The sequence below is a fragment of the Pseudonaja textilis genome, chromosome 16, assembly GCF_049901715.1.
Source record: "Pseudonaja textilis isolate UNSWEBS1 chromosome 16, rPseTex1.2, whole genome shotgun sequence".
Classification (NCBI taxonomy): Eukaryota; Metazoa; Chordata; class Lepidosauria; order Squamata; family Elapidae; genus Pseudonaja; species Pseudonaja textilis.
The window spans coordinates 7,229,157-7,251,421 of NC_142005.1; the positions used below are offsets into that span (position 1 = coordinate 7,229,157).

General features: G+C 45.7%; 3 protein-coding genes and 1 non-coding gene across 5 annotated transcripts; 2 read left to right on the forward strand and 2 right to left on the reverse strand.

The window, feature by feature from the left end:
- The first annotated feature begins 629 nt into the window (after positions 1–629).
- On the forward strand, positions 630–5,080 carry LOC148124569 (uncharacterized). The gene is made up of 4 exons (XM_087914119.1): positions 630–828; positions 2,298–2,494; positions 3,988–4,352; positions 4,576–5,080. The coding sequence occupies exons 2-3, from the start codon at positions 2,306–2,308 to the stop codon at positions 4,315–4,317; spliced, it is 519 nt and encodes a 172-aa protein (XP_087770245.1). The 5' UTR covers positions 630–828; positions 2,298–2,305; the 3' UTR covers positions 4,318–4,352; positions 4,576–5,080.
- On the reverse strand, positions 4,258–8,428 carry CSKMT (citrate synthase lysine methyltransferase). The gene is given in 3 exon segments (XM_026725367.2): positions 4,258–6,374; positions 6,377–6,769; positions 8,280–8,428. Coding segments are annotated over 3 exon segments (774 nt in total). The 5' UTR covers positions 8,383–8,428; the 3' UTR covers positions 4,258–6,096.
- Positions 8,429–9,300: 872 nt separating this feature from the next.
- Positions 9,301–9,491, reverse strand: LOC113453929 (U2 spliceosomal RNA). The gene has a single exon (XR_003376340.1). It is a non-coding gene; the product is annotated as a U2 spliceosomal RNA (small nuclear RNA).
- Positions 9,492–12,865: 3,374 nt separating this feature from the next.
- On the forward strand, positions 12,866–20,334 carry CFAP126 (cilia and flagella associated protein 126). 2 transcript variants are annotated; one of them, XM_026724892.2, is made up of 5 exons: positions 12,875–13,037; positions 14,293–14,355; positions 16,642–16,722; positions 17,989–18,165; positions 19,173–20,334. In XM_026724892.2, the coding sequence occupies exons 1-5, from the start codon at positions 13,011–13,013 to the stop codon at positions 19,779–19,781; spliced, it is 957 nt and encodes a 318-aa protein (XP_026580677.1). In that variant the 5' UTR covers positions 12,875–13,010; the 3' UTR covers positions 19,782–20,334. The 2 variants fall into 2 exon arrangements, with proteins under 2 accessions (XP_087770235.1, XP_026580677.1); XM_087914109.1 differs by lacking the exon at positions 16,642–16,722 and having other exon boundaries at positions 12,866–13,037.
- The last annotated feature ends 1,931 nt before the right edge of the window (positions 20,335–22,265 follow it).

Consider the following 22,265-nt stretch of genomic DNA (forward strand, 5'->3'; position numbering starts at 1 on the left):
CACCCATCTCCAAGGTGCTGAAATTGAGAAGGGAAAAAACAAACAAAACCGCTTTTAGAGGGTGGATCTTCTTGCAACTTCTCGCACAGACGGTTTCCAAGGTGGCAGCAAAGTCAACATTCCCCTCCAAAGCTCAGCTCACCCTTCTTGCCTTCCCTGCAAATGACAGATTGGACCAATGTTTGCTTCGTCCCAGGACAGGACAAAACTCCAGATATGTTTTTTTAAAACAAGAAATAAACATGGAATTATGCGTGTGCCTGCCTCTTCCTCTTGCAACAACACGTCAGAAGCCCAGATGTGCTTCTGGGAGTTGAAGTCCAGCCATGTTGACTGGGGACTTCTGGGAGTTGAAGTCCACTCATCTTAAAGGGGCCGAGTTGACAAACCCTGCCTTTAGCAACATTGCTGGGCTCTGTCGAGTCCAGGATCGGCAATCTTGGCTCCGGCAGTTGGCCTGCTAACCAGGTTTCTCTGAAGGAAGCTGGAGAAGGATCCCAAATAATAGATATTATCCACACCCCAGGGGGTTGAGACTTACCTCCTTTTCGCCCACCCTCCGTGAGATTACCTCACATTTCCCTGAGCTCCTTAGCTCTCATTGAAATTTCCATGAGGTCAGAGGGAGATTACTAATCTGGACATCTCCCACTGGCCCTTCGGCCGCAGTTCAGATTGTGACTCCAACCCTGACTCTTCTCCTTCCTTCCTTTTCCTTTTTCCCACCTCTGGTTATCCAACGGAGGCCGAAGAATGAGCTGCCATTAGTATACCGTGTCTCCTTCGGCTTCCAAAATTTAGACCGGAGCTGTTTGGATCCAAGAAAAGGTAAGCAATATGAGGAAATAAAACAAGGAGGTGAGAAGCTTGGGATCAAAATCGAAGTGTTTGCTCAAAGCTGCTGGAATTCCTCCCCTTTTCTCTCTCCTGGTTTCTCTGACTTTGTAAAACTAGCAGGTGGTATGTTTGAACGTTGACAAGGCTCTTGATGTCCTGCCTTAACCAGGTATGGGGCTCTTGGTGTCTTTCCTGCAGGTGTTTCGTTACCAAAGTAGGTAACGTTATCAGTGCTAGATGGGAGTGGGGTTTGTGGGGGGGAGAGGAAGAGGAGGAGGAGAGGGAGATGATTGTGGGGTTATTGGGCATTTTATTACCCAACTAGGGACATCATGCTAAAGAAGACTTTAGGATCTTTGGTGCTCTCCAAGCTGGGTGGTATCCTTGCAGATATCAATGCTAAAAGGGAGAGGAGGAGGAGGAGGAGGAGGAGGAGGAGGAGGAGGAGGAGGAGGAAGACTGTGGGATCCTCAGTGCTCTCTGAACTTACTAGCTTTCTTGCAGACGTTTCATTACCCAACTAGGTAACATGATCAGTGCTAGGAGGGAGAAAGCTTTGCTTTCTGTTTATATACAAGTGCCTCATCAGGGTTGTCAGTTTACAACTCCTAGGAGTTGAAGTTCAGACCTCTGAATGTTGCTGCCTCGTTCGAAAAACACTGCAGTTGCCCCTCCAGTTCTTTCAACTTGCGCAAAACGCAGCTTAGACAAAAACCAATATGTGCTTCGTCATTGCTGCACATATTCCCTGGCCAGCTATCTCTGGTTCAAGTTGCACCGCACCACAGGGATCTGCTGGATGACCTTCCCCTCTTCTCCCCTGCTCTAAGATGACCTTGGAACAGTGGCCAAAAGCCTCCTGAGATATCAATTCGGACAATTATCTCTCAGCCGCTAATCCGCCTCCAAACACCCTTTGCTTAAGTGCTTGGGACGATGGTTTCCAGCAAGGGCAGCCAAATAAAATGAACCAAGGCCCCATCTTGATTGCCGCTTGATGCGGCTTGAAATGAATGGACTACAACTCCCATCCTCCCCAGCCAGCAGCAGGGGGTACGGTAGGAGGAGAGCCAGCCAACCGTGTGCAGCAAATCGCCTCCGACGGATTTTTAAGATGGATTGAAAGAGGATATTCTCTCCTATTGAATCTTTTTACCACCACACCACACACACCCCCATTTTGATTTTTTAACTGCCCAAACCTAAGATGGATGCCGTCCTTGCTTTAGCGGCTGCCTCGTTTTATGACCGTGCGCAGTGACCAAAGGTGCTGAAAAAGTCACTTTTAGGACCGGTCCTCCTGCATAAATCACCTTGGCGGGTCGAGGAAAAGCTGAACTCCAATCTTGTGCACGGCTGGTTTCGCTTATGGACCGCTTCTCTTAGTGACCCGTCCTGATGGTGGATGCTAAATGAGGACTTGTGTGGGTTGTGGTTGTTTTTTTGGGCTGCCTCTACAGATGCGAACATGATGGAAATTGTCCAGAAGTATCAGAATCCCACGACTTCGGCCGAGGAATGTGCTCCTTATCAGAAGATGGCCCCGGATTCGAATCCAAGGCCGAGCAGCGAGTCGGATCTCAACTCCAACCAAGAAATGCAGTGGAGCTTGGCCAAAGAGGATTGCACCTACTCCGATCCTTCTCTGAGCAGGCAGGTAAGGTCCCTGGAGGTTTCCTCTCTTAATTGCCCTCCAGTTCCATCAACATCTCTTTCCCAACTTATTCACGGCCTCCTCAGCTGTTCAAGTCAGCACAGGGCTTGATTCCCACCCGAATCTTGGGCTAGGTAGAGGCAGTTCGATCTAGTGGTTAAGGCATCAAGCTCGAAAGCGGGAGACCGTGAGTTCTAGTCCTGCCTTAGGCATGAAAGGCAGGTGGGTGACTTTGGGCCAATCCCCAGGAGACAGGGAGTTCTAGTCCCGCCTTAGGCATGAAAGCCAGGTGGGTGACTGGGCCAATCACTAGGAGACGGGAGTTCTAGTCCCGCCTTAGGCATGAAAGGCAGGTGGGTGACTTTGGGCCAATCCCCAGGAGACCGTGAGTTCTAGTCCCGCCTTAGGCATGAAAGGCAGGTGGGTGACTTTGGGCCAATCCCCAGGAGACCGTGAGTTCTAGTCCCGCCTTAGGCATGAAAGGCAGGTGGGTGACTTTGGGCCAATCCCCAGGAGACGGGGAGTTCTAGTCCCGCCTTAGGCATGAAAGGCAGGTGGGTGACTTTGGGCCAATCACCAGGAGACTGGGAGTTCTAGTCCCGCCTTACGCAGAAAGGCAGGTGGGTGACTTTGGGCCAATCCCCAGGAGACGGGGAGTTCTAGTCCCGCCTTAGGCATGAAAGGCAGGTGGGTGACTTTGGGCCAATCCCCAGGAGACGGGGAGTTCTAGTCCCGCCTTAGCCATGAAAGCCAACTGGGTGACTTTGGGCCAATCACCAGGAGACGGGGAGTTCTAGTCCCGCCTTAGCTATGAAAGCCAACTGGGTGACTTTGGGCCAATCCCCAGGAGACGGGAGTTCTAGTCCTGCCTTAGGCATGAAAGGCAGGTGGGTGACTTTGGGCCAATCTCCAGGAGACGGGAGTTCTAGTCCCGCCTTAGGCATGAAAGGCAGGTGGGTGACTTTGGGCCAATCACCAGGAGACTGGGAGTTCTAGTCCCGCCTTACGCAGAAAGCCAACTGGGTGACTTTGGGCCAATCCCCAGGAGATGGGGAGTTCTAGTCCCGCCTTAGGCATGAAAGGCAGGTGGGTGACTTTGGGCCAATCCCCAGGAGACGGGGAGTTCTAGTCCCGCCTTAGACATGAAAGCCAGGTGGGTGACTGGGCCAATCACCAGGAGACTGGGAGTTCTAGTCCTGCCTTAAGACACGAAAGCCAGCTGGGTGACTTCGGACCTGTCACTCTTTCTCAGCCCAGTCCACCTCACAGGGCTGTCATTGTGGGGAAAATAGGAGGGGGAAAAGTGCGTACGTTCACTGCTTTGAATTGTTTGTAAAAATAATAAAGGTGGGATATACGGATAATAAAATAAACAAATGAATATAATAAAATGAAACAGTACCAAAAATGGAACGGAATGGAAAAAACAGGAAATAATAAATAGAATAAAATGAAGTATAAGAATAATGCTGTTGTATCTCCTGACCGCCCCCCAGGCCCTTTTGACTCCTCCACAAGATCTGGGGGGGGACCTCTTGAAGACCCCTCCCCGGGACAAGGGCTTCCTCTGTGAAGGGATGTCCTCCCACGATCACCTGGAGCTTCTCAGCAAGGCCGAAAGGCTTCTGGAGGGGTCCCAGGAGCCGGAGCGGTGGCCTTGTTGTGAGGAGACCCCTTGCAGAAAGCCTCGTCTTCCGGAAGACCCGCCTTCCCTCCATCGTGGTGGAGCCCAGCGAAGGGAGCGATGGGGAGAGTGGGGAGCTCCGGTGGCCTCCGGAGGGCTTCCCGTCGCTGGAAGGGGACGAGCCGGAGGAGTTCCTGGCTGACAAGGAGGAAGGAGAGGAGGAGCCACTGGAGGCTGGTGAGCTCGGGGTTGGGAGAAGGGTTGGCCTTGGGTCCTTTGGGTAGCTGGATGGCCACTGTTGTGCTAGGATCCTTAGGAATCTCTTCCAGATGTTCCTCGGAAGTTCCAGGTGTTCTTCAGAAACTCCTCCAGATGTTCTTGTGTGTCCAATCACACTTGGCCAATAAAGAATTCTGTTCTATTCCCTATTCTATTCTATTCTTACATTTTTTTTTCAAAGGGTTTTCCTCTTTTGAAAATGACATGGAAGATCTCTTATTATAAAACCTGAAGATCGATGGGACGAGACGACGTTTTCCTAAACCTCTTATAAACCACGACCAGGATGGGAAACCTGGCTGGTAGCACCGAGTCAATGTGGAGATTGTGAAGGTGTGTTTCCCTCGACCCTATTTTGGCCTCGTTCTTATTCATCAAACTCCCGACACCAGCCCTACGTCGTAAGTCAAGAACTGCTTAGAAAGGAAACGGTTTCTACCCGCGCAGCAATATTCCCACACGTTCGCCGCTCATCGTGTTCGATTCAGCGTTTCAGGTCGAAACGGTCGGGAGAATCATCCTGCAAGGAAGGTTAACTGATCGCGGAATAAAATTATGGCTGTCGCGTTTCCTGCAACTTTATGGTAAAAGCGGAATGGATCACAGGCTTCGACCTGAGAATTTGTGGCACGGCCTGAGAAAATGGGCGCTGTGTTGCGACAGCTAGAAAGTTTAGAGACATACTGTATTCTAAATAACAATAATAATAATAATTTGTATTAATTGAATATGCTTGTGGGTTGCCCAACTCTGAAGGACTCTGGGTGCCTCCCTGACAATTCAATAAATAAATTGCAACGAAATCAAGAAATGGCAACTTTTTTCTTTTCTTTTAATAAATCACATCCTGGTCTTCTCAAGTCTAGAATGGCCGCCAATATTTGTATTTGAAATTCAAGATTTCCACTAAGAGTCATGTTTACTTGGTCGGGCGGAGAGCAGAGCTCCTGTTGTTTGGAAACTAGCTTTTATGGCTTGCCCGCAGCAAGCCAACCATGGCTTGTTCCACGAAAGCTGAACGAAGCCCCTAAGCATAACATAAATAAAAGAATTGGCTTGTGTTTGAGGCTTTGCTTCGCGGCATCCGAGAGTCCAGATCGAGAAAACAACCACCTCTAAACGACTGGAGTGTATGATGAAGGGTGTGGTAGTTACGTCTGTCGTTAGATCTCCCTCGATGATGGATTCCTCGGAGGGCTGCCCCCTGTGTGATGGGTCTGGAGCTCTTGTGTTGTGGCCTGTTGGCCGCCGGCCGCTCCAACAGCCGAATCAAGACAAGGAGGCATCGGAGTCAGGGTCAGCATTAAGGCAACTTGAGAGCTCCGAGGGGAAAGAGGGAATGGAGTAGGCAGAGAGAGAGAGAGAGAGAGAGGGGCGGAGCCTGGACCATCCGTCATCCCTCGGATGGAGAGTCAACAGCCCCCAGGTCTGGTTATGGCTGATGAGGAAGAGGAGGAATAGCTGCGTCCAGTGCCTGGCACATAGAAAGCAGAGGAGAGGAGAGCAGTGGAAATCTATGGGCCGGTCCTTGGGACGGAAGAGCCACCACTGCTAGCAAAGCCCCTGGGGATAAAAGGTAAGGTGCGAAAATGAATAGGTGTGACAGACAACTATTCATCTTCCAGACAGACGGACTTGTTAGCCTGCGGTGAGAATTTTTTGCCGGGGCTGCCGGCACTCCTACTATAGGAATCTTTTGACTTCACTTCCCGGGGGTCTGTTGTGTTTGGGGAACTGGGTCAGAACATTTTGGGCTGAGCATGTAAGCATAATACGAGATGCCGCTAACGTTGGTGATCTCCCTGATGCTGATGTTGGCCTCGCCGGCCGTTTCCAGGAACGGCACCCTGGCGTCCGGATCCTCGTCGGAGATCTGGACGAGACATCCTTCCGGCCTCAGGGCTTGTAGACACTCGGACACTAAGCGTCTCGCTCGCTGCGGGCATCCCCGCAGGACCGAATCGCAGGTCCCTTTGTCGAAACCAAGTGGAAAGACCCCGAAGCAAAGAGGCGGGACAGCTCGGTGGCGTCGCCCAGGTAGCATTCCAGTTTGGAGAGCGGGTGGCGCGGCGGGGGGCTCTCCCGCCGCATCCGAGAGAGACACTGAACGGCTGCGGAGGAAAAGTCCAGGCAAGAGACGTGAAGTTGGACGGGCCAGCGTCGGTAGAGCTCCAAGCCCAAGGACGACGTGCCGCAGCCGACGTCTAAGACCCGGAGCCGGCCAGGGGTCAGTCTCCCAAGAACAGAGCCGAGAAGCGTTGAGATCTCTTTGTAGCCAAAGAACCAGTCGAACGGACGGGGAGATCCGTTTCTCTCCCTCTGGGCGTAGAAGCGATCCCAAGCTTCCCGCTGGTCCATGTTTTGAAGGAGATCTTCTGCAAAGAGGAGAGGTGGGATGGAGAGAAATTGAAGGTGGGCACCACGCCACGGGATGCGCGGTGATGTTTTCCTTCCTTCGGGGTCAAACGTGAGTGCGGAGAAGAGCAACGAAGATTATTAGGGCGCCGGAGGCTAAAATTTATAAAGAACGGTTGCAGGAATTGTGGGGGGTGTCTGGTTTAATGAAAAGAAGGCCTTTGGGGGGACAGGATAGCAGGGTTCGGATATGTGAGGGGCTGCCCCAAAGAAGAGGGAGTCAAGCTATTCTCCAAAACACCCAGAAGGCAGGACAAGAAGCAACGGATGGAGAGAAGCAACTTAGAACTAAGGAAGAACCTGGAACTAAATAGAAATTTCCTGATAGTCAGAACAATTAATCAGTGGAACTACTTGCCTCTAGAAGTTGCCAATGCTCCAACAATGGAGGTTTTTAAGAAGTGATTTGTCTGAAATGGGACAGGGGGGTTGGATCAGAAGACCTTCAAAGGTCCTTTCCAACTCTTGTTATTCTGATTTTTTAAAAGAGGAAGTAAATTTGCATAGAAATAGCTCTCTGTTCCTGTCCTGTCCTGCCTTTGAAATGTAATTAAATACCCTTCAGCGGTGAAAAGAATTTTGCTTCCATCCCCTCGAGGCTCAGTGCAATTTTCTGACCCCCCCAAAAACCCATGGAATTAACCCAAAGATACGAAGGCAAAAGCAAACCAGCAATCAAACCGCTGACAATTTCTGACAGTCCAAATGGTGCAGAAAAAATGTACAATGAGCAAAGCATGCAGGACAAAGAATTGCTTTGTAGAGCTGGCTCGTTCTCAGCATCCCACCAGAATAATAATAATAATAATAATAATAATAATAATAATAATAATAATAATAATAATAATAATAATAATATAAAAGTATAAAATAAAGTCATCAAAATAAAATACAAAATAATAATGATAATAAAATAAATAAAATAATAAAATAAAGTCATCAAAATAAAATAATAAACAGTATTAATAAAATAAAACAATGAAATATAAAGTAGCAAAAAAATAAAATAAAATCATACAATAAAATAAATAAAAGTATAAAATAAAATAATAAATAATAAAATAAAGTAATAACGTAAAATAATAAAATATAGTACAGTAACAAAAAATAATCATAAAATAAAATGAACAAGTAAAATAAGAAATAAGGAGTAAAATAAAAACATAAATAAAAAAATAAAAAATAAAGTAAAATAATAAGATAACATAAATAATAAAATACAGTAAACAAAAAATAAAATAAAAGTAATAACAAAATAAAGTAATAAAAAAGAAAATAATAAATAAAATAAAGTAATAAGATAAAATAATGAAATATAGCAAAATAATAAAAACATAAAATAAAATCAGTGATAAAATAAGGGAATAAAATAAGAAATGAAACACAACTAAGCTAATAAAATAAAACAAACCATTACATTAGATTAAACTGAACTGAACTAAAAACCCAATTCGGTTTCCCCTCCTCCACCTGTCCATGCCGAGAAAGGAGCGAAGGATCCCGCCAGGAGCTTCTGTCCAACGGGGGATCTTTTCAGCCGGGGGATTTTTGCAAACGCTTTCGTGGCTGCCATTTTTGCAGAGGAAGGAGGACGGACAAGGAGGAGCCAAGGAGGCAAAGCAGAAAGCAAATATGGCTCAGCAAACAGCCCCCTCTTCCTTCCTTCCTTCCTTCCTTCCTCTCTCTCTCTCTCTCTCTCTCTCTCCTTCTTTCTTTCTTTCCTCCCAAGCAATTAAAACAGGATCAAAGGTTTTTCTCTGTCCGCCCACCTGTCAAGCTGTCTCAAGGATTTATGGATCTGATGCCCACATCTGCAATGTATAATGAAATATAAAGTAGCAAACAATAAAATAAAATAACAAAATAAATAAAAGTATAAAATAAAATAATAATAAAATAAAAAATAAAGTAAAATAATAAAATATAGTAAAGTAACAAAAAATAAAATAATCATAAAATAAAATAAACAAATAAAAGGAATAAGAAATAAAATAAAAACATGCAACGTTGCAAACCAAAGGTAATACAAACGTTTTGTTTTGTTTTAAACGTTGGGAAGCTGGTGAAATGCTTGATTTGGGTCCTTTCCCCCCCCCCTCATGTACCTTTTATGATTGATTAGGCATTGAAGCCATTTTCGCCCACTCCTCAATTAAGAGGGCGCCAGTTACGCAGTTCAATTAATAAGCAGGGGTTGGACTAGAAGACCTCCAAGGCCCCTGCCAACCGTATTATTCTAAGAGCCAAAGCACCCCATTCATAGGGTGAGACTGGATCCTACCCTGAAACTGGATCCTTTTATGATCTATTGGCTTTTTCACCCACCCATCATCCCAGGGACTAGTTCCCCGTTCATCTGCCTGCCCATCTAACATCATTTGCACCCAGGAGCAAATGGGGAGGCAGATCCTGTAGAACCAGATCCCTGAGCAAAGGATCCCCCAAGAGGGAGATTTAGATCTGTTTTTTGACCAGCCAGATTCCTCCCAGGGGGAGGTGCACCGTTCCTGGAGGTACTGCAATACCAGGCCGATGCTTGGAGTGGACGGAGCAAGCCCCTATTCCATCTCCCAGTTCCAAAAATCCATTTAATATGTAGTCCTCAAATAGAGGACATATCAGATATTAAACTGATAAGAACAGATACTACACTTGATCTTAGCCAAAAGGCCGAGAAGCGATACTGGAGCCAGGCGGATGGCGCCCGAGACTCCCCTGCGGAGGGTCCTCCAGGTTTCGGGGAGCAGGACTGGCTTGCAAAGAGATCCCAGGGGATCAATTCCGCCCGGCTCGATCCCTGGGCTGGACTGGGACAGCATGGCCCGTGGGGCGATTTGGGGGTGAAAATGGGGGGTTTCTCCCTCCCCTGTGCGTTTCCCGTCATGCCAGCTGGCTGTCTGGATGGCCATTGGTGGAACATTTGCATAAGGGGAGTCACCCTCCCCGTCGCTCTCCTGCCCTGTCATTCCTCAGCTGGCCGAGGGGGCACTAGCACTGCCCCCCCGGCCTGGAAAAGGGGCCTGGAGGAGGGAGATGGGCTGGGGGTGGGCTGCTTCCCGCCCAGGCTGGGACCCCCGACAGGACCCACCAGCCCAGCATGATGGGCACAGAGGTCCTTCCCCGCTTGGCAGCTGCGTTTGGGCATCACACGGGGCTTCAATCCCGGACATCCAGGCCTCCCTCGTGACTCGGGGGGGTCCTGGATTAGGGGAGGGGTGCAGCAGAGTATATTTGGGGAGGGAGAGGAAGGAAGGAGCAAGAAGGGAAAGGGAGAGAGAGAGGGGGAGAGAGAAAAAAAAGAAAGAAGAGAGGAAAAGGAGAAAGGGAGGGGAAGGGAAGGAAATACAGAGAGAAAGAATGGAAGGAGGGAGGGAAAGGGGAGAGGAAGGAAGAAAAAAAGGAAAAGGGAGAAAAAGAAAGGGAGGGAGGAAGGGAAGGAAATAGGGAGTGGAAGGAGGAGGAGAGGAAGGAAGGAGTAAGGAGGAAAAGGGAGAATGAGAGAAAGTAAAAGAAAAAGGAGGGAGGAAGGGAAGGAAATAGGGAATGGAGGAAGGGAGGAAGGAAGGAGGAAAAGGGAGAATGAGAGAAAGTAAAAGAAAAAGGAGGGAGGAAGGAAATAGGGAATGGAAGGAGGGAGGGAGAGGAAGGAAGGAAAAAGAAGGAAAAGGGAGAGAGAGAGAGAAAAGAGAAAGAAGAGAGAAAAAGGAGAAAGGGAGGAGAAGGGAAGGAAATGCAGAGAGAAAGAATGGAAGGAGGGAGGGAAAGGAAGAGGAAGGAAGAAAAGGGAGAATGAGAGAGAGAAAGGAAAAAGGGAAAAAGAAGAAAGAAGGGAAAGAAGGAGGGAGGAAAGAGAGGGAGGGACTGAGGAAGGAAAGAGGGAGGCAGGAAGGGGAGAAGGAAGGGAGGGAGGAAAGAGGGGAGCAAGAGGGAGAGAGGAAAGAGGGAGGGAGGAAGGGGGAGAGGAAGGAAGGAGCCAAAAGACAATGGGAGAATGAGAGAGAAAGTAAGAGAGAAAGAAGAGAGAAAAAGAAGGGAGGGAGGGAAGGAAATACAGAGAGGGAATGGAAGGAGGGAGGGGGAGAGAGGAAGGAAGGAGCAAGAAGGAAAAGGAGAAAGAGAGAGAAAGAAAGAAAAAGAGAAAAAGAAGAGAAAGAAAAAGAAAAGAAAGGGAGGGAGGGAGGAAGAAAGGAAGGAAAGAAGGAGGGAGGAAGAAGGAAAAGGGAGGAGGGGAAAAGGGAGGGAGGGAGGGAGGGGGGAAAGAGGCGGCAGGCAAAGGAAGGAAATAGGAAAAGGAAGGAAGATAAAGGAGAAAAAGGAAAGGAAAAAGAAAAAGGGAAGGGGAAAGAAAAGGAGAAAAAGAAAGGAAGGAGAGAACCAGGAAAACAGAGCGACTCCGCTGGGTCTCTCTCTTCCAACATTTCGCTTTTTATTTTTATTTTAAGTGAGAGTTTATACCTTTTCTGTCCCCTGAAAGGCCCTTTTAAATCCCAGATTAAACACACAGCGGAATCGCTACAGACGGACAGATGCTCCCCCAAGTTCTCTTTCTCTGCAAAATCCTCCCCAACGCGGCCAGCAGGGGGCAGAACGGTCTGTGTCATCAACGCTGCCCCCTAGCGGCTCTCCAGGAGTCGACAAGCCTTAAACCTCTCGCTCCTCAAAGCTGGCAGGGAAATCGCAGCTTTCCAGAGGTCGGCCTGGCAGCTTTTAATTATCTTTGCAGATTAACTCATCCCCGCTTGCTATAAATACAGTTTTAATTACTGCCAGCAGGAGTTTGTTGGGGGCAGATAAAAAGGCATCCTTGAAGGCTCCTTGGAGGGTGGGAAAGATGGCGGAAACAGCAGGAGGAGGAGGAGGAGGAAGAGCCGGCCAACATCTGGCAGGAGAAGCAGAGAGAGAGACGTATCCTGAAAAAAAAGGGGAGAATGAGAGAGAAAGAAGGTAAAAGAGAAAAAGAAGGGAGGAGGAAGGGGATAGGGATGGAAGGAGGGAGGGAGCGGGAGAGGAAGGAAGGAGTAAGAAGGAAAAGGGAGAATGAGAGAGAAAGAAAGTAAGTAAAAGAGAGAAAAAGAAGAAAGAGAGGGGGAAAGGAAGGAACTACAAAGGGAATGGAAGGAGGGAGGGAGAGGAAGGAAGGAGCAAGAAGGAAAAGAATGAGAGAGAGAGAGAAAAAAGAGAAAAAGGGAGGGAGGAAGGGAAGATAGAGGGAGGGAAGGGACGGACAGAGGAAGGAAAGAGGGAGGAAGGCTGGAAAGAGGGAACTTCTGCTGGCAGTAATTAAAACATCGGGCCAACATCTGGCAGGAGAAGGAGAGAGAGAGAGAGAGAGAGAGAGAGAGAGACTATCCTGAAGGAAAAAGAAAAACAGAGTCAATGTTAAAAGGAAGAATCCACGTTAAAAAAAAAAGAACCCAAGTCAAAATTAAACCCACAGCTAAAGGCAAAAACCAGCGACTCAAAATGAAATCAAGAAGCAAAAAAACAATACACAAACCAGCTTAAAAATAAATTTAGACTCCCAGCTAAGATTAAGTAAAAAATAAATTAAAAAACAACTCCAAAAGTACATAACTAAACCGACCAAGATGTAACAAATTCAATCAACCCACAAACATGAAATAGACAAATACAAATGTAACTTTGCCTTTAAGAGGAAAAAAAACTCTTAAAAAAGCCATCCTGGTTTATCCTTTAAAACTTACAAACTTGGCCTGTTCTTTAATACAGTATTTCAACAACAACAACAATAATTAGTAATAATAATTAGTTCATGTTTAATGAATAATAATAAAATAAATAAAAATAATAGTATTATTTCATATTTAATGGTAATAAGACGTTCAACAAGATAATAATAATAATAATAATAATAATAATAATAATAATAATAATAATAATAATAATAATAATAATAATAATAACAACAACCATATTTAAGAGCGAGGCCCTGCACCTTCCACCTTCTTTTCCTTTTCAACGACAAACCAAGTTGCTAGGCCACAACGAGGACTCGAGGCAACGCAGACGAGCGGTCTCTTTCCGAAAGCGACAGCGACGCCTGGCGGGCACAGGCGGGAAGGAGACGGGCGTGGCTTAACCTAGCCCCGCCCTCCCATTGGCTGGAGCCTCTCCTTTGTTCTCAACCGCCACGCCCTCCGTTGCTAGGCGACGGCCCAAACAAAACCCGGCAAAGCCGCGATGGCAACGCATTTCAGCTCGGGGCAGGTGAGACGTGGCGGGGGGCGGGGAGGGGTCCCCAATTCCCCCCCTCCCCGGCCCCACTGCACCCTCCAGATAGGTCGGACTACAACTCCCATCGCGAGTTTGAAAGTGCAGAGGTGGCAGAGGGAACTCGGGACTACAAATCCCATACAGTACGACCCCTCTGGGAAAGGTGGGGGGGAAATCTACAGCCCCCTCCCATCATTTTTCACCTCTTGATCACAAATCTCCCCCCAGCAAAAGTTTTTCCAATACAAAGAGAAAAAAAATAAAAAGATAATTTATTTTGGGGGTAGGGGTTAAAAATATATATATTTTCCTGCTGCAAATCTACCCCACTTTCTTTTCCCAACAGGCTCTGCCCCTATCTGCTCCATTTTCATCCTGTTTCCCCATTATATATAGTACATGAATATATTTATTTTATTATATCAGTATATATCTCAATATATTTATCTATATCTCTAACAATCTATATTAATCTCTATATGTATGTATGTATGTGTATATATACAGTACATATATATGTGTGTGTGTGTGTGTATGTTACTTATATGTTATATGTATATATGTTTTCTTAAGTTTTCAGGGGTATTTATATGTATGGTATTCAGCTTTGTTTGGGTATTTTCCCACGTCCTTATGGTTGTGCTTTTAAAGTTGTAGCAACCTTTTGGCAGAATCTCATCTGCCATCATCAGGCTTCTGTATTGTGTTCGTCTGTGAGTCAGACTTTTACAGTTGTGTAAAAATGTAAAAATCTGACTAACACAATACAGGAGCCTAATGATGGCAGATGAGATTCTGCCGAAACGTTGCTACAACTTTAAAAGCACAACTACAATGACGTGGGAAAATACCTGAACAAAGCTGAATACCATACATGTAACTACCCGCGAAAACTTAAGAGAATATAATATATATATATATATAATTTACTTATTTATTCCATTTATATTGCCGGTGACTCATGGCAGCTTACACAATGTAAAACCATATTTTAAACAAAAATAAAAATAAAATAAAAAACAACAAAAGCTAATGAAAAGAATCAAATAAATTAGTAAAGTACAATAGAACAAAATTTGGGAAAACAAATTCAATATATATCAATATATATATATATATAGAGAGAGAGATACTGATATAATAAAATCAATATATTCATATATACACACACATACACACACATATACATTGATATATCGAAAGATTGCTTTATATATTTCATTTCCCACCCTCCCGCTTGGTTTTCCAGTACGAAGATGCCTATAATCCACGGAATTTGCAAAGCTGGAGTCTTCCCAAGGTTACTAAGGCGGTGAGTTGCTTTGAAGTCTGGGAAAAAAGTCCTCCCCTTTTTTTAAAACAGGAGGGGTTCACACAGCCTTCTAAATCCTGGATATAGCCAACCCGGATTGTGAGAACACGTCCCGGAGAGTTTGCTTGCGTTTTGCGTGTCCTGTCATGGGACTCCTAAAAGAGTGGCAATGCTCATTGGCATTTCGGAGCGTCCTGAAAATATCACCTTCAAAATGGATTGAAATTTCTTCCCGTTCTTTTTTTCCTTGAAAAAAACGATCGATCTTTCTTTCAAGTTTAAATTCAAATCTTGCTTGAATTTAAACTTTGAAATCACTGCAGTCGTTAAGTGAATCATGCAGTCCTTAAGTGAATTGGGCTTCCCCCGCCATTACTTGACTTTGCTGGTTGGAAACTGGTTGGGAAGTTGCTGGAATTATCGTAAATTTATGCCAATTGCCAAGTGTCCAAAATTTGATCAGGTGGGCATAAGTTATGATGGGCGTAAGTGTGAGGACCAGCTCTAAGTCACTGTTTACAAGGCTGTTGTAAATAGAATTTATAAAATAAATTATAAACCTATAAGGAAGTATGAACATTTCTTTTAAAAAGGCTGTTCTTGGCCCTTGGTTCCACTTCCTGAATTGTGTCTTGTTATTATTATTATTATCTATATAAAGGCGAAAGACCACTCATGCATCATCACAAAATCTCCAGAACCGTAAAGCCTACAAACTTCAAATTTGGCACATATGTTCCTCTTGGCTTCTAGGGGCTCACTAAGAAAGGATTTTTCCAAATGACCCTCAGAGCATTTAGAGTATTTCCTATATTATTATTATTAACACACTCTGATGCTAAGGAGTTCTACTCCCCCTCCCCACCTGGAAAGAAATCTCTTCCAAATGCAAAACACAAGCAGAGGAGTTTCAGTTTTAGTTTCACAGCCCCAAGCAGCTTTAGTACAGAACAGTTGAGCTAAGCCACGCCCGGGCTCCTTGCTGTCTCCTCCTTGCTCACACAGCAAATACTCTTTCAGTTTCCAAACAGCCCTCAACTCTCTCACACAGTGACAGGATGCTAGCCAGATGAATACCAATGGATGCTGGGAGGCAGAAGCAGAATTCCCTCCCCCCTTATTTTCCTCCCCAAAACTAAGCCCGAGCACATACTTTCGTAGCGCAGCATGGGTATCCAGCTAGTATTACATATTTTAATTGTTTTCCACTTCAAGTCAAGATTTGTAAAGCCTTTTTTCCTAAAAAAACCCAGAATGTCCTTCTCACCGTCCTGTGGGGAAGAGTTTTATGGCTTAGGTGGGGTTGTGGGTTTTGCTTCTGGATTAATATGGAATTCCTGTTAATAATGAACGTGGAGGTTAAAAACAGAGCAGGAACAGTATTAATCTTGCCAGATGAAATCTAATGGGATGATTGCATTTTGAATTATTTTTTTTGTTTTTTTAAAAAAAGAATGTAGGCACAGGAGAATAAGAAGGAACAGGAGTGGGATGTGCTGGTATTGTGTGCCTCAAATTATCAGAAGCATCTTAAGAGATCTAATCTGCTAATGAATAATGCATTTTACATTGTTATTGTATTCTAATTCTATTTTATTTTATTCTGTGTCCTGTTCTATTTTGATTCCTATTCTCTTCTCTATTCTATTTTCTCTTCTATTTTCTTTTCTCTGTTCCATTACACTCCATTCCCTTTCATTCCATATTTCATCTGCATTATATTGTATTCTGAATATTATCTGGTATTTTACTCTGCATTCTGTTCTGTTCTGTTCTATTCTTATTCTTATTGCTGCTATTACTTCTATTCTATTCTATATTCTCTATCCTATTTTTCTATTCTATTCTATTCTATTCTATTCTATTCTATTCTAATTTTCTCTCCATCTCCACCATCCTTCCCTTCCCTTCTTCCCTTTCTTCCTTTCCCTTTCCCTCCCTTCTATCTTTCCTTCCTTTTCCTTTTTTCCTTTCCTTTCCTCCTCTCCTTCCCTCTCCCTCCCCTTCCCTTCCTTCTTTCCTTTGTTCCTTTCCTTTCCTCCCCTCTCCTTTTCCCTTCCTTTCCCTTCCCTTCCTTTTTCCTTTCCTTTCCCCTCCCTTCCTTCTTTCCTTTCCTTTCCTCCCCTCTCCTTTCCCCTTCCTTTCCCTTCCTTCCTTTTCCTTTCCTTTCCCCTCCCTTCCTTCTTTCCTCTCCTCTCCTCCCCTCCCTCCCCTCTCTTTTTTCCTTTCCTCCCCTTTCCTTTCCTCTCTCTTTTCTTCCACCCACTCTTATTTTCCTCCTTCCAGCATCCTTCAGCCCGGGAAGGCTTTACTCAAATTATAGCCAATGACAGAGGTCATTTGCTACCTTCCATACCACGCTCAAAGGTGAGCATTTTCTTTCTCTTTCCCCCCCACCCCCCACCCCATAACCATTTAGATTTTATCCCTTAAACTGAGGTCTCGTGGATGGAACCCTTCAGCTGTTTACAGAAGCAACCCAGTTTTCCACCGCTCGGTTCACACAACACTCCAAACCCAGGTTTATCAAACACAGGGGCTGCATTCGCGAGACAGGCTGGGGGCTCCAGGTGAATGAATCCGTTCTCGTTCTGGATTCATAATATAATATAATCTCTATATACTGTATAAAAGTGAAACGCCACTCACACATCATCACGAAATCTTCAGAACCATAAAGCCTACAAACATTTGGCCTGTATTTTCCTCTTGGCTTCTAGGGGCTCACTAAGAAAGGATTTTTCCAAATGACCCTCAGAGCATTTAGAGTATTTCCTATATTATTATTATTATTATTATTATTATTATTATTATTATTATTATTATTATTATTATTATTAAACATGCTCTGATGCTAAGGAGTTCTACTCCCCCTCCCCACCTGGAAAGAAATCTCTTCCAAATGCAAAACACAAGCAGAGGAGTTTCAGTTTCACAGCCCCAAGCAGCTTTAGTCCAGAACAGTTGAGCTAAGCCACGCCCAGGCTCCTTGCTGTCCCCTTCTTGCTCACACAGCAAAAACTGTTTGAGTTTCCAAACAGCCCTCAACTCTCTCACACACTGACAGGACGCTAGCCAGGTGAATACCGATGGATGCTGGTAGGCAGAGGCAAAATTCCCCCTCCCTTATTTTCCTCCCCCCAAAACTAAGCCCCACCGCATTGTACCGAAGCGCGGGTATCGAGCTAATAAGGTCGTCCTCGACTTACGACCACTATTGAGCCCAACATGTCTGTCGCTAAGCGAGACCTTGGTTATCCTTTCCATTTTACAACCTTTCTTGCTGCTGTTAAGGGAATCCCCGCCGTTGTTAAGTGAGTCACACGATTGTTAACTTCAGTCACCTAGTTACTATCTTTGAAAACATTGTTGGAATGCACTTTTGGTTTGCAAGTTGCTGCGCTGCTCCTCCCTCCCTTTCTATTGGCAGGTCTAAAAAGGACCATAGAAATATTTTAGGAGTTCACAACTCCCTTTAACCCATTTCCAACTTAGCGACGTACATTCAGGGTTCCATTGCCGTAAGCCGAGGACTTCCTGGGCGCTTCTCCCAACCTGAACCCACCTGTGTGAATTCGAGGCAGGCAGTGTTGGGCCAATGCCCAAGAGAGCTTTTTCTCCTTTTTTCTATAGGCTTCCCCTTGGGGTACCTATATGACGACTTGGGATATGCCCCTCAAAATCCCACCGGCCAAAGTCTCGCTCACTTCTCGTTCGATTGATGCGGCCGCCCGGCTCACCGAATGGATGAATAAATCAACAGCCTTAAGCCAAGCTTGCAACGGATTGTGTCCAGAAATCGTTGGCAAGGTAAACGACCCATAGACAATTTGTATTTGTAAGTCAGGGTTGGGAAAATGGAGGGTCCTTGGATGCTCTCCGGAGCTGGGTGGTTTCATTTCTGGCAGACGTTTCGCGACCCAACTAGGTAACATCATCAGTGCTGGAAGGGAAAGGGGTTTGAGGAATGGAGGAAGAGGAGGAGGAGGAGAAGGTCACGGGGAGGAGGAAGAGGAGGGCTGTGGGGTCCTTGGGGCTCTCTGAGCTTGGTAGCTTTCTTGCAGATGTTTCATGAGCCAACTAGGGAACATAATCAGTGCTAGAGGGGTTTGCAAAGAGGTGGAAGGAAGGGAGGAAGGAACGAAGGAACGAAGGGAGGGAGGGAGGAAGAAAGGGAGGAAGGAAGGAAGGAAGGAAGGAAGGAAGGAAGGAAGGAAGGAAGGAAGGAAGGAAAGGGAAGGAAGGGAAGGAAGGGAAGGAGAACTGGGGGGTCTCTGAGCTTGGTAGCTTTCTTGCAGACATTTCATGACCTAACTAGATAACATCATTGGTGCGAGAAGGGAGGGGGGTTTGTGAGAAAGAGGAAGGAAGGAACGAAGGGAGAGAGGGAGGGAGGGAGGGGAGGAGAACGACTCCTTGGGGCTCTCTGAGCTTGGTTGTTTTCTTGCAGACGTCTCATGACCCAACTAGGCAACATCATCTGTGCTAGAAGAAAAGGGGTGGCGGAGAAGAGGAGGAAGGGGAGAAGGCGTGGGGCTGTGGGGTCCTTGGTGTTCTGAGCTGAGGGACGTTTGGGTCGCTGAAACATTCTTGAGCAGACATTTCGTGACCCAGCTAGGGAACTTCACCCGTGCTGGGAGTGGGGAGGAGGGAGAGGAGGACGGCGGGGTCCTTAGCGCTCTTTAAGCTCGGAGGGTTTCCCTGAAGACGTTTCACGACCCAGCTAGGTCACATCCTCCGGGCTGGAAGAGAGAAGGTTGTCCAGGGAGAAAGAGGAGGGGTAGTCTAACGGATCTCTCCCCACCCCCCTCCGGCAGCCCTCCATCCCGGTCATCAAGGAATCCATCTCTAAACCCAGCCGGGCTTCCAGTAAAACCTCCGAGCGGCCCGTTTCCTCCGGGAAGATGCCAGCCTTCGAAGAGGTTGGGTCCCGGGCGGGAGCCACCCCCAACGGCCCTCTGTCCCGCCAGCCCGGCAGCATGGACCTCCGCCTGAAAGACCTCGGGGGTGCCGACGCCCAGGACGTCAGCGAGCTGGAAGCCAGGCCGCCCAAGGAGAGGACCGGTGACGATATCCCGCTGTCCCGCCAACCGGGTTGCATGGACCTGCGCCTGAAGGACGCCAGCCCCCAGATGCCCGCCTCCAACCGACCCGGTTCCCGGGAGCCCACTCCCAGGCGGACCATCTCCGCCGAGACCCCTCCGTCCGCTCGGCCCCGTTCCCGGGAAACCAGACCCAAAAACGTGGGGACCCCCGAACCCCTGTCTCCCTGCCGTCCAGGCTCTCGGGAGGTCAATCCTCGAGGGGACCGTTCGCCGGAGGTTTTGACCTCCGGCCGGCCACTCCCCAAGACCAGGCAGGGGTTGGAGGTGCCGAAGACAGGAGGCGCCGAAAGGAACGTCTCCCGACCTCTTCCCTCCACATAAATCTTCCCGGAAGGCCAGATTTAATAAAAGACAACAAAACCAAACCAAAATCAATTACCAATGCTTTAAAAAAAAAAGAAAAAAAATGGAAAGCACCAGCCTGTCAAAAGCCTTTTTTTCTATGTTTTTCCTTCCTTCCTTTCTTTCTTTTGTGTGTGTGTGTTTGTGGTTGTTTTGCACTCGTCTCCGTTTGGATCATTTCTCTCACGCCCCTCGGTCTCAAAAAAGTCCCCTTTGTGTCGTAGCAAATTTGTGTGTCGTAGCAAATTTGTGTCGTAGCAAATTTGTGTGTCGTAGCCCCTCACCCACCCAAAAATAAGCCCTGGTTTTAGCCGACGTGCGTCTCCCGGCCTTCGTTCGTTGCGACCGGGACGGTGGTGGGAGGTTCGACCCCCCTGTGGGATACCAACACGACGGGCAAGGGTTCGAAAGAGAGCCAAAAATCACAGAGGGACGGCGCGGCCGAACAATGGAAAGGGTGCCGTTAACATCGGAGGGTTGTTGTTTTTTTTCTTCCTTTCTTAATAATTAATAAAGCTAATTGGCCGTTGAACTTGCAGCTGTTTTTTCCTGGGCTGGGAGCTTGATTTAAAAATTGAATTATTATTTTTTTTTTGCCTTCGACGCGGTTTCAGGACTTTCCACGATGTATCCTGAGTGTTAAGAAGCAGGTCGTCCTCAAGTTACAACCACAATTGGCACTGGTTGCAATCCTTGCTTTCTGACAGGGAGAACCATCAACCCATGGAACAGAAGTTGCCCTCGGAAGTTGAGACTTTCAAGAAGAGATTGGACTGACATTTGTCAGAAATGGTGTAGGCAGGGTCTCCTTCTTGGGTGGGGGGTTGGACTAGATGACCTACAAGGTCCCTTCCAATTCTTGTTATTCTGCGATTCTTCCTCCCTCCCTCCTTTCTCTCCTTCCTTCCTTCCCCATCACTGGAGGTTTTTGCAGATTCACTTAACGACCAGGGGAATTGGCTGAACAGCCGCAGCGATTCCCTTAACAACCGTGGCGAAAAAGGCCTTTAAAATCGGACGTGACTCATTCAACAGGTGTTTTGCTTAGCGACGGAAATTCCATTCCTGACGGCGGTCATAAAAAAACCTGCAGGACTTTATTCCGAAAAGCCGTAAAAGTACAGAAGTGGAAGGCAGAGGCGTTGATTAACAGCACCTTTGATTTAAAATAAATAAATTATGCCGTTTAACAAAAGAGCCGGCATTTGGGAGGAGGCAGAGCCAAGGCGATTAATTTTCGGGATATCAAGGGAACCTGTTTTAGCAATTCCCAGCTTTGCAAAAATGTTCCACGCACCTAGATCAAAAGATTTAAAAACAAGATGCCAAACTATCAGCCACACCGCGACGTGTAATTTGAGGAACAGAAGACAAAAGCACTGGCTTGGGCTCCCAAGGAAGGCTCTCATGAATTTTGATCATCAAAAGGGTTTTTAAAAATACAAAATTAAAAAAAAAAAGGTTTTTGGATGGACGGAAGCTAAATCTTAGGTCTAGGGGGAAAACTTCCATCTACAGGGGTGGGAAAACGATTGGAGGGCACGTAACTGAACGAAATTATATTTTTAATTCGTTAATCATTTAATTCACTGCAAAACTGGTTGATTCTCCTCCTCTCCTGCTGGGAAAAAAATTTTTTTTTTACAGTTTGCAAGTGAATTACTGCCTGTTTGTTCTTTATATAGCTTTATCTTTAAAAAAAAATTTTTTTAAATTATTGAAATTCAAAATATTAAAAAGTTTATAAATATTCAAAATATTAAAAAATGCAAAAATTTCTATAAAAGATATGTCAATACCTTTCAGCATCATTTTGACAGTACAATACACATTATACAATTAATATTTGACAGTTATTCATAGTATTGGTAATACTGATTCACAGTGCCTTAATATTAATAAAAAGTGATTCATGCATATAGGTCATTGGTTCAAAAAAGAAAAATAATATATTAACACTAAGTACCTATCTAAAAAGAGAAAAATCAGATATAAATCTATATTTAGTGTTATGTACTGTGCTCTCTATTCCATAGCCATGAGATGTGTTATATGTATTTTAAATATACAATATAACTACATAAATATTATAAATTAAATATGAATATTTACATAGATCTCCATTTTCTGGCAGTTCCTCAATTTCAATTTTCTCGTTAGTCCTACCAATATGTCAATTTTATTTCCTCCTTTATATTTTTCATGTTTTACTGTCTACCCATTGATACCAAACGTTCCAAATTCAGTAATATTCTGAGTCTTCTTTATCATTTAATTTCATCGTTAAGTCTATCCATCTCTGCACATTCCAGAATTTTACGAATTATAACTTCATCAGACAGAATATGGACATCTGCCAAGCCTGCGCTGGTGCAATTCTTGCCGCCGTTATTATATGCGCAAGGAGATATCGGACATATACTTTATCTTTTAAGATGGTAAGCCACACGGAGTTACCCTGCA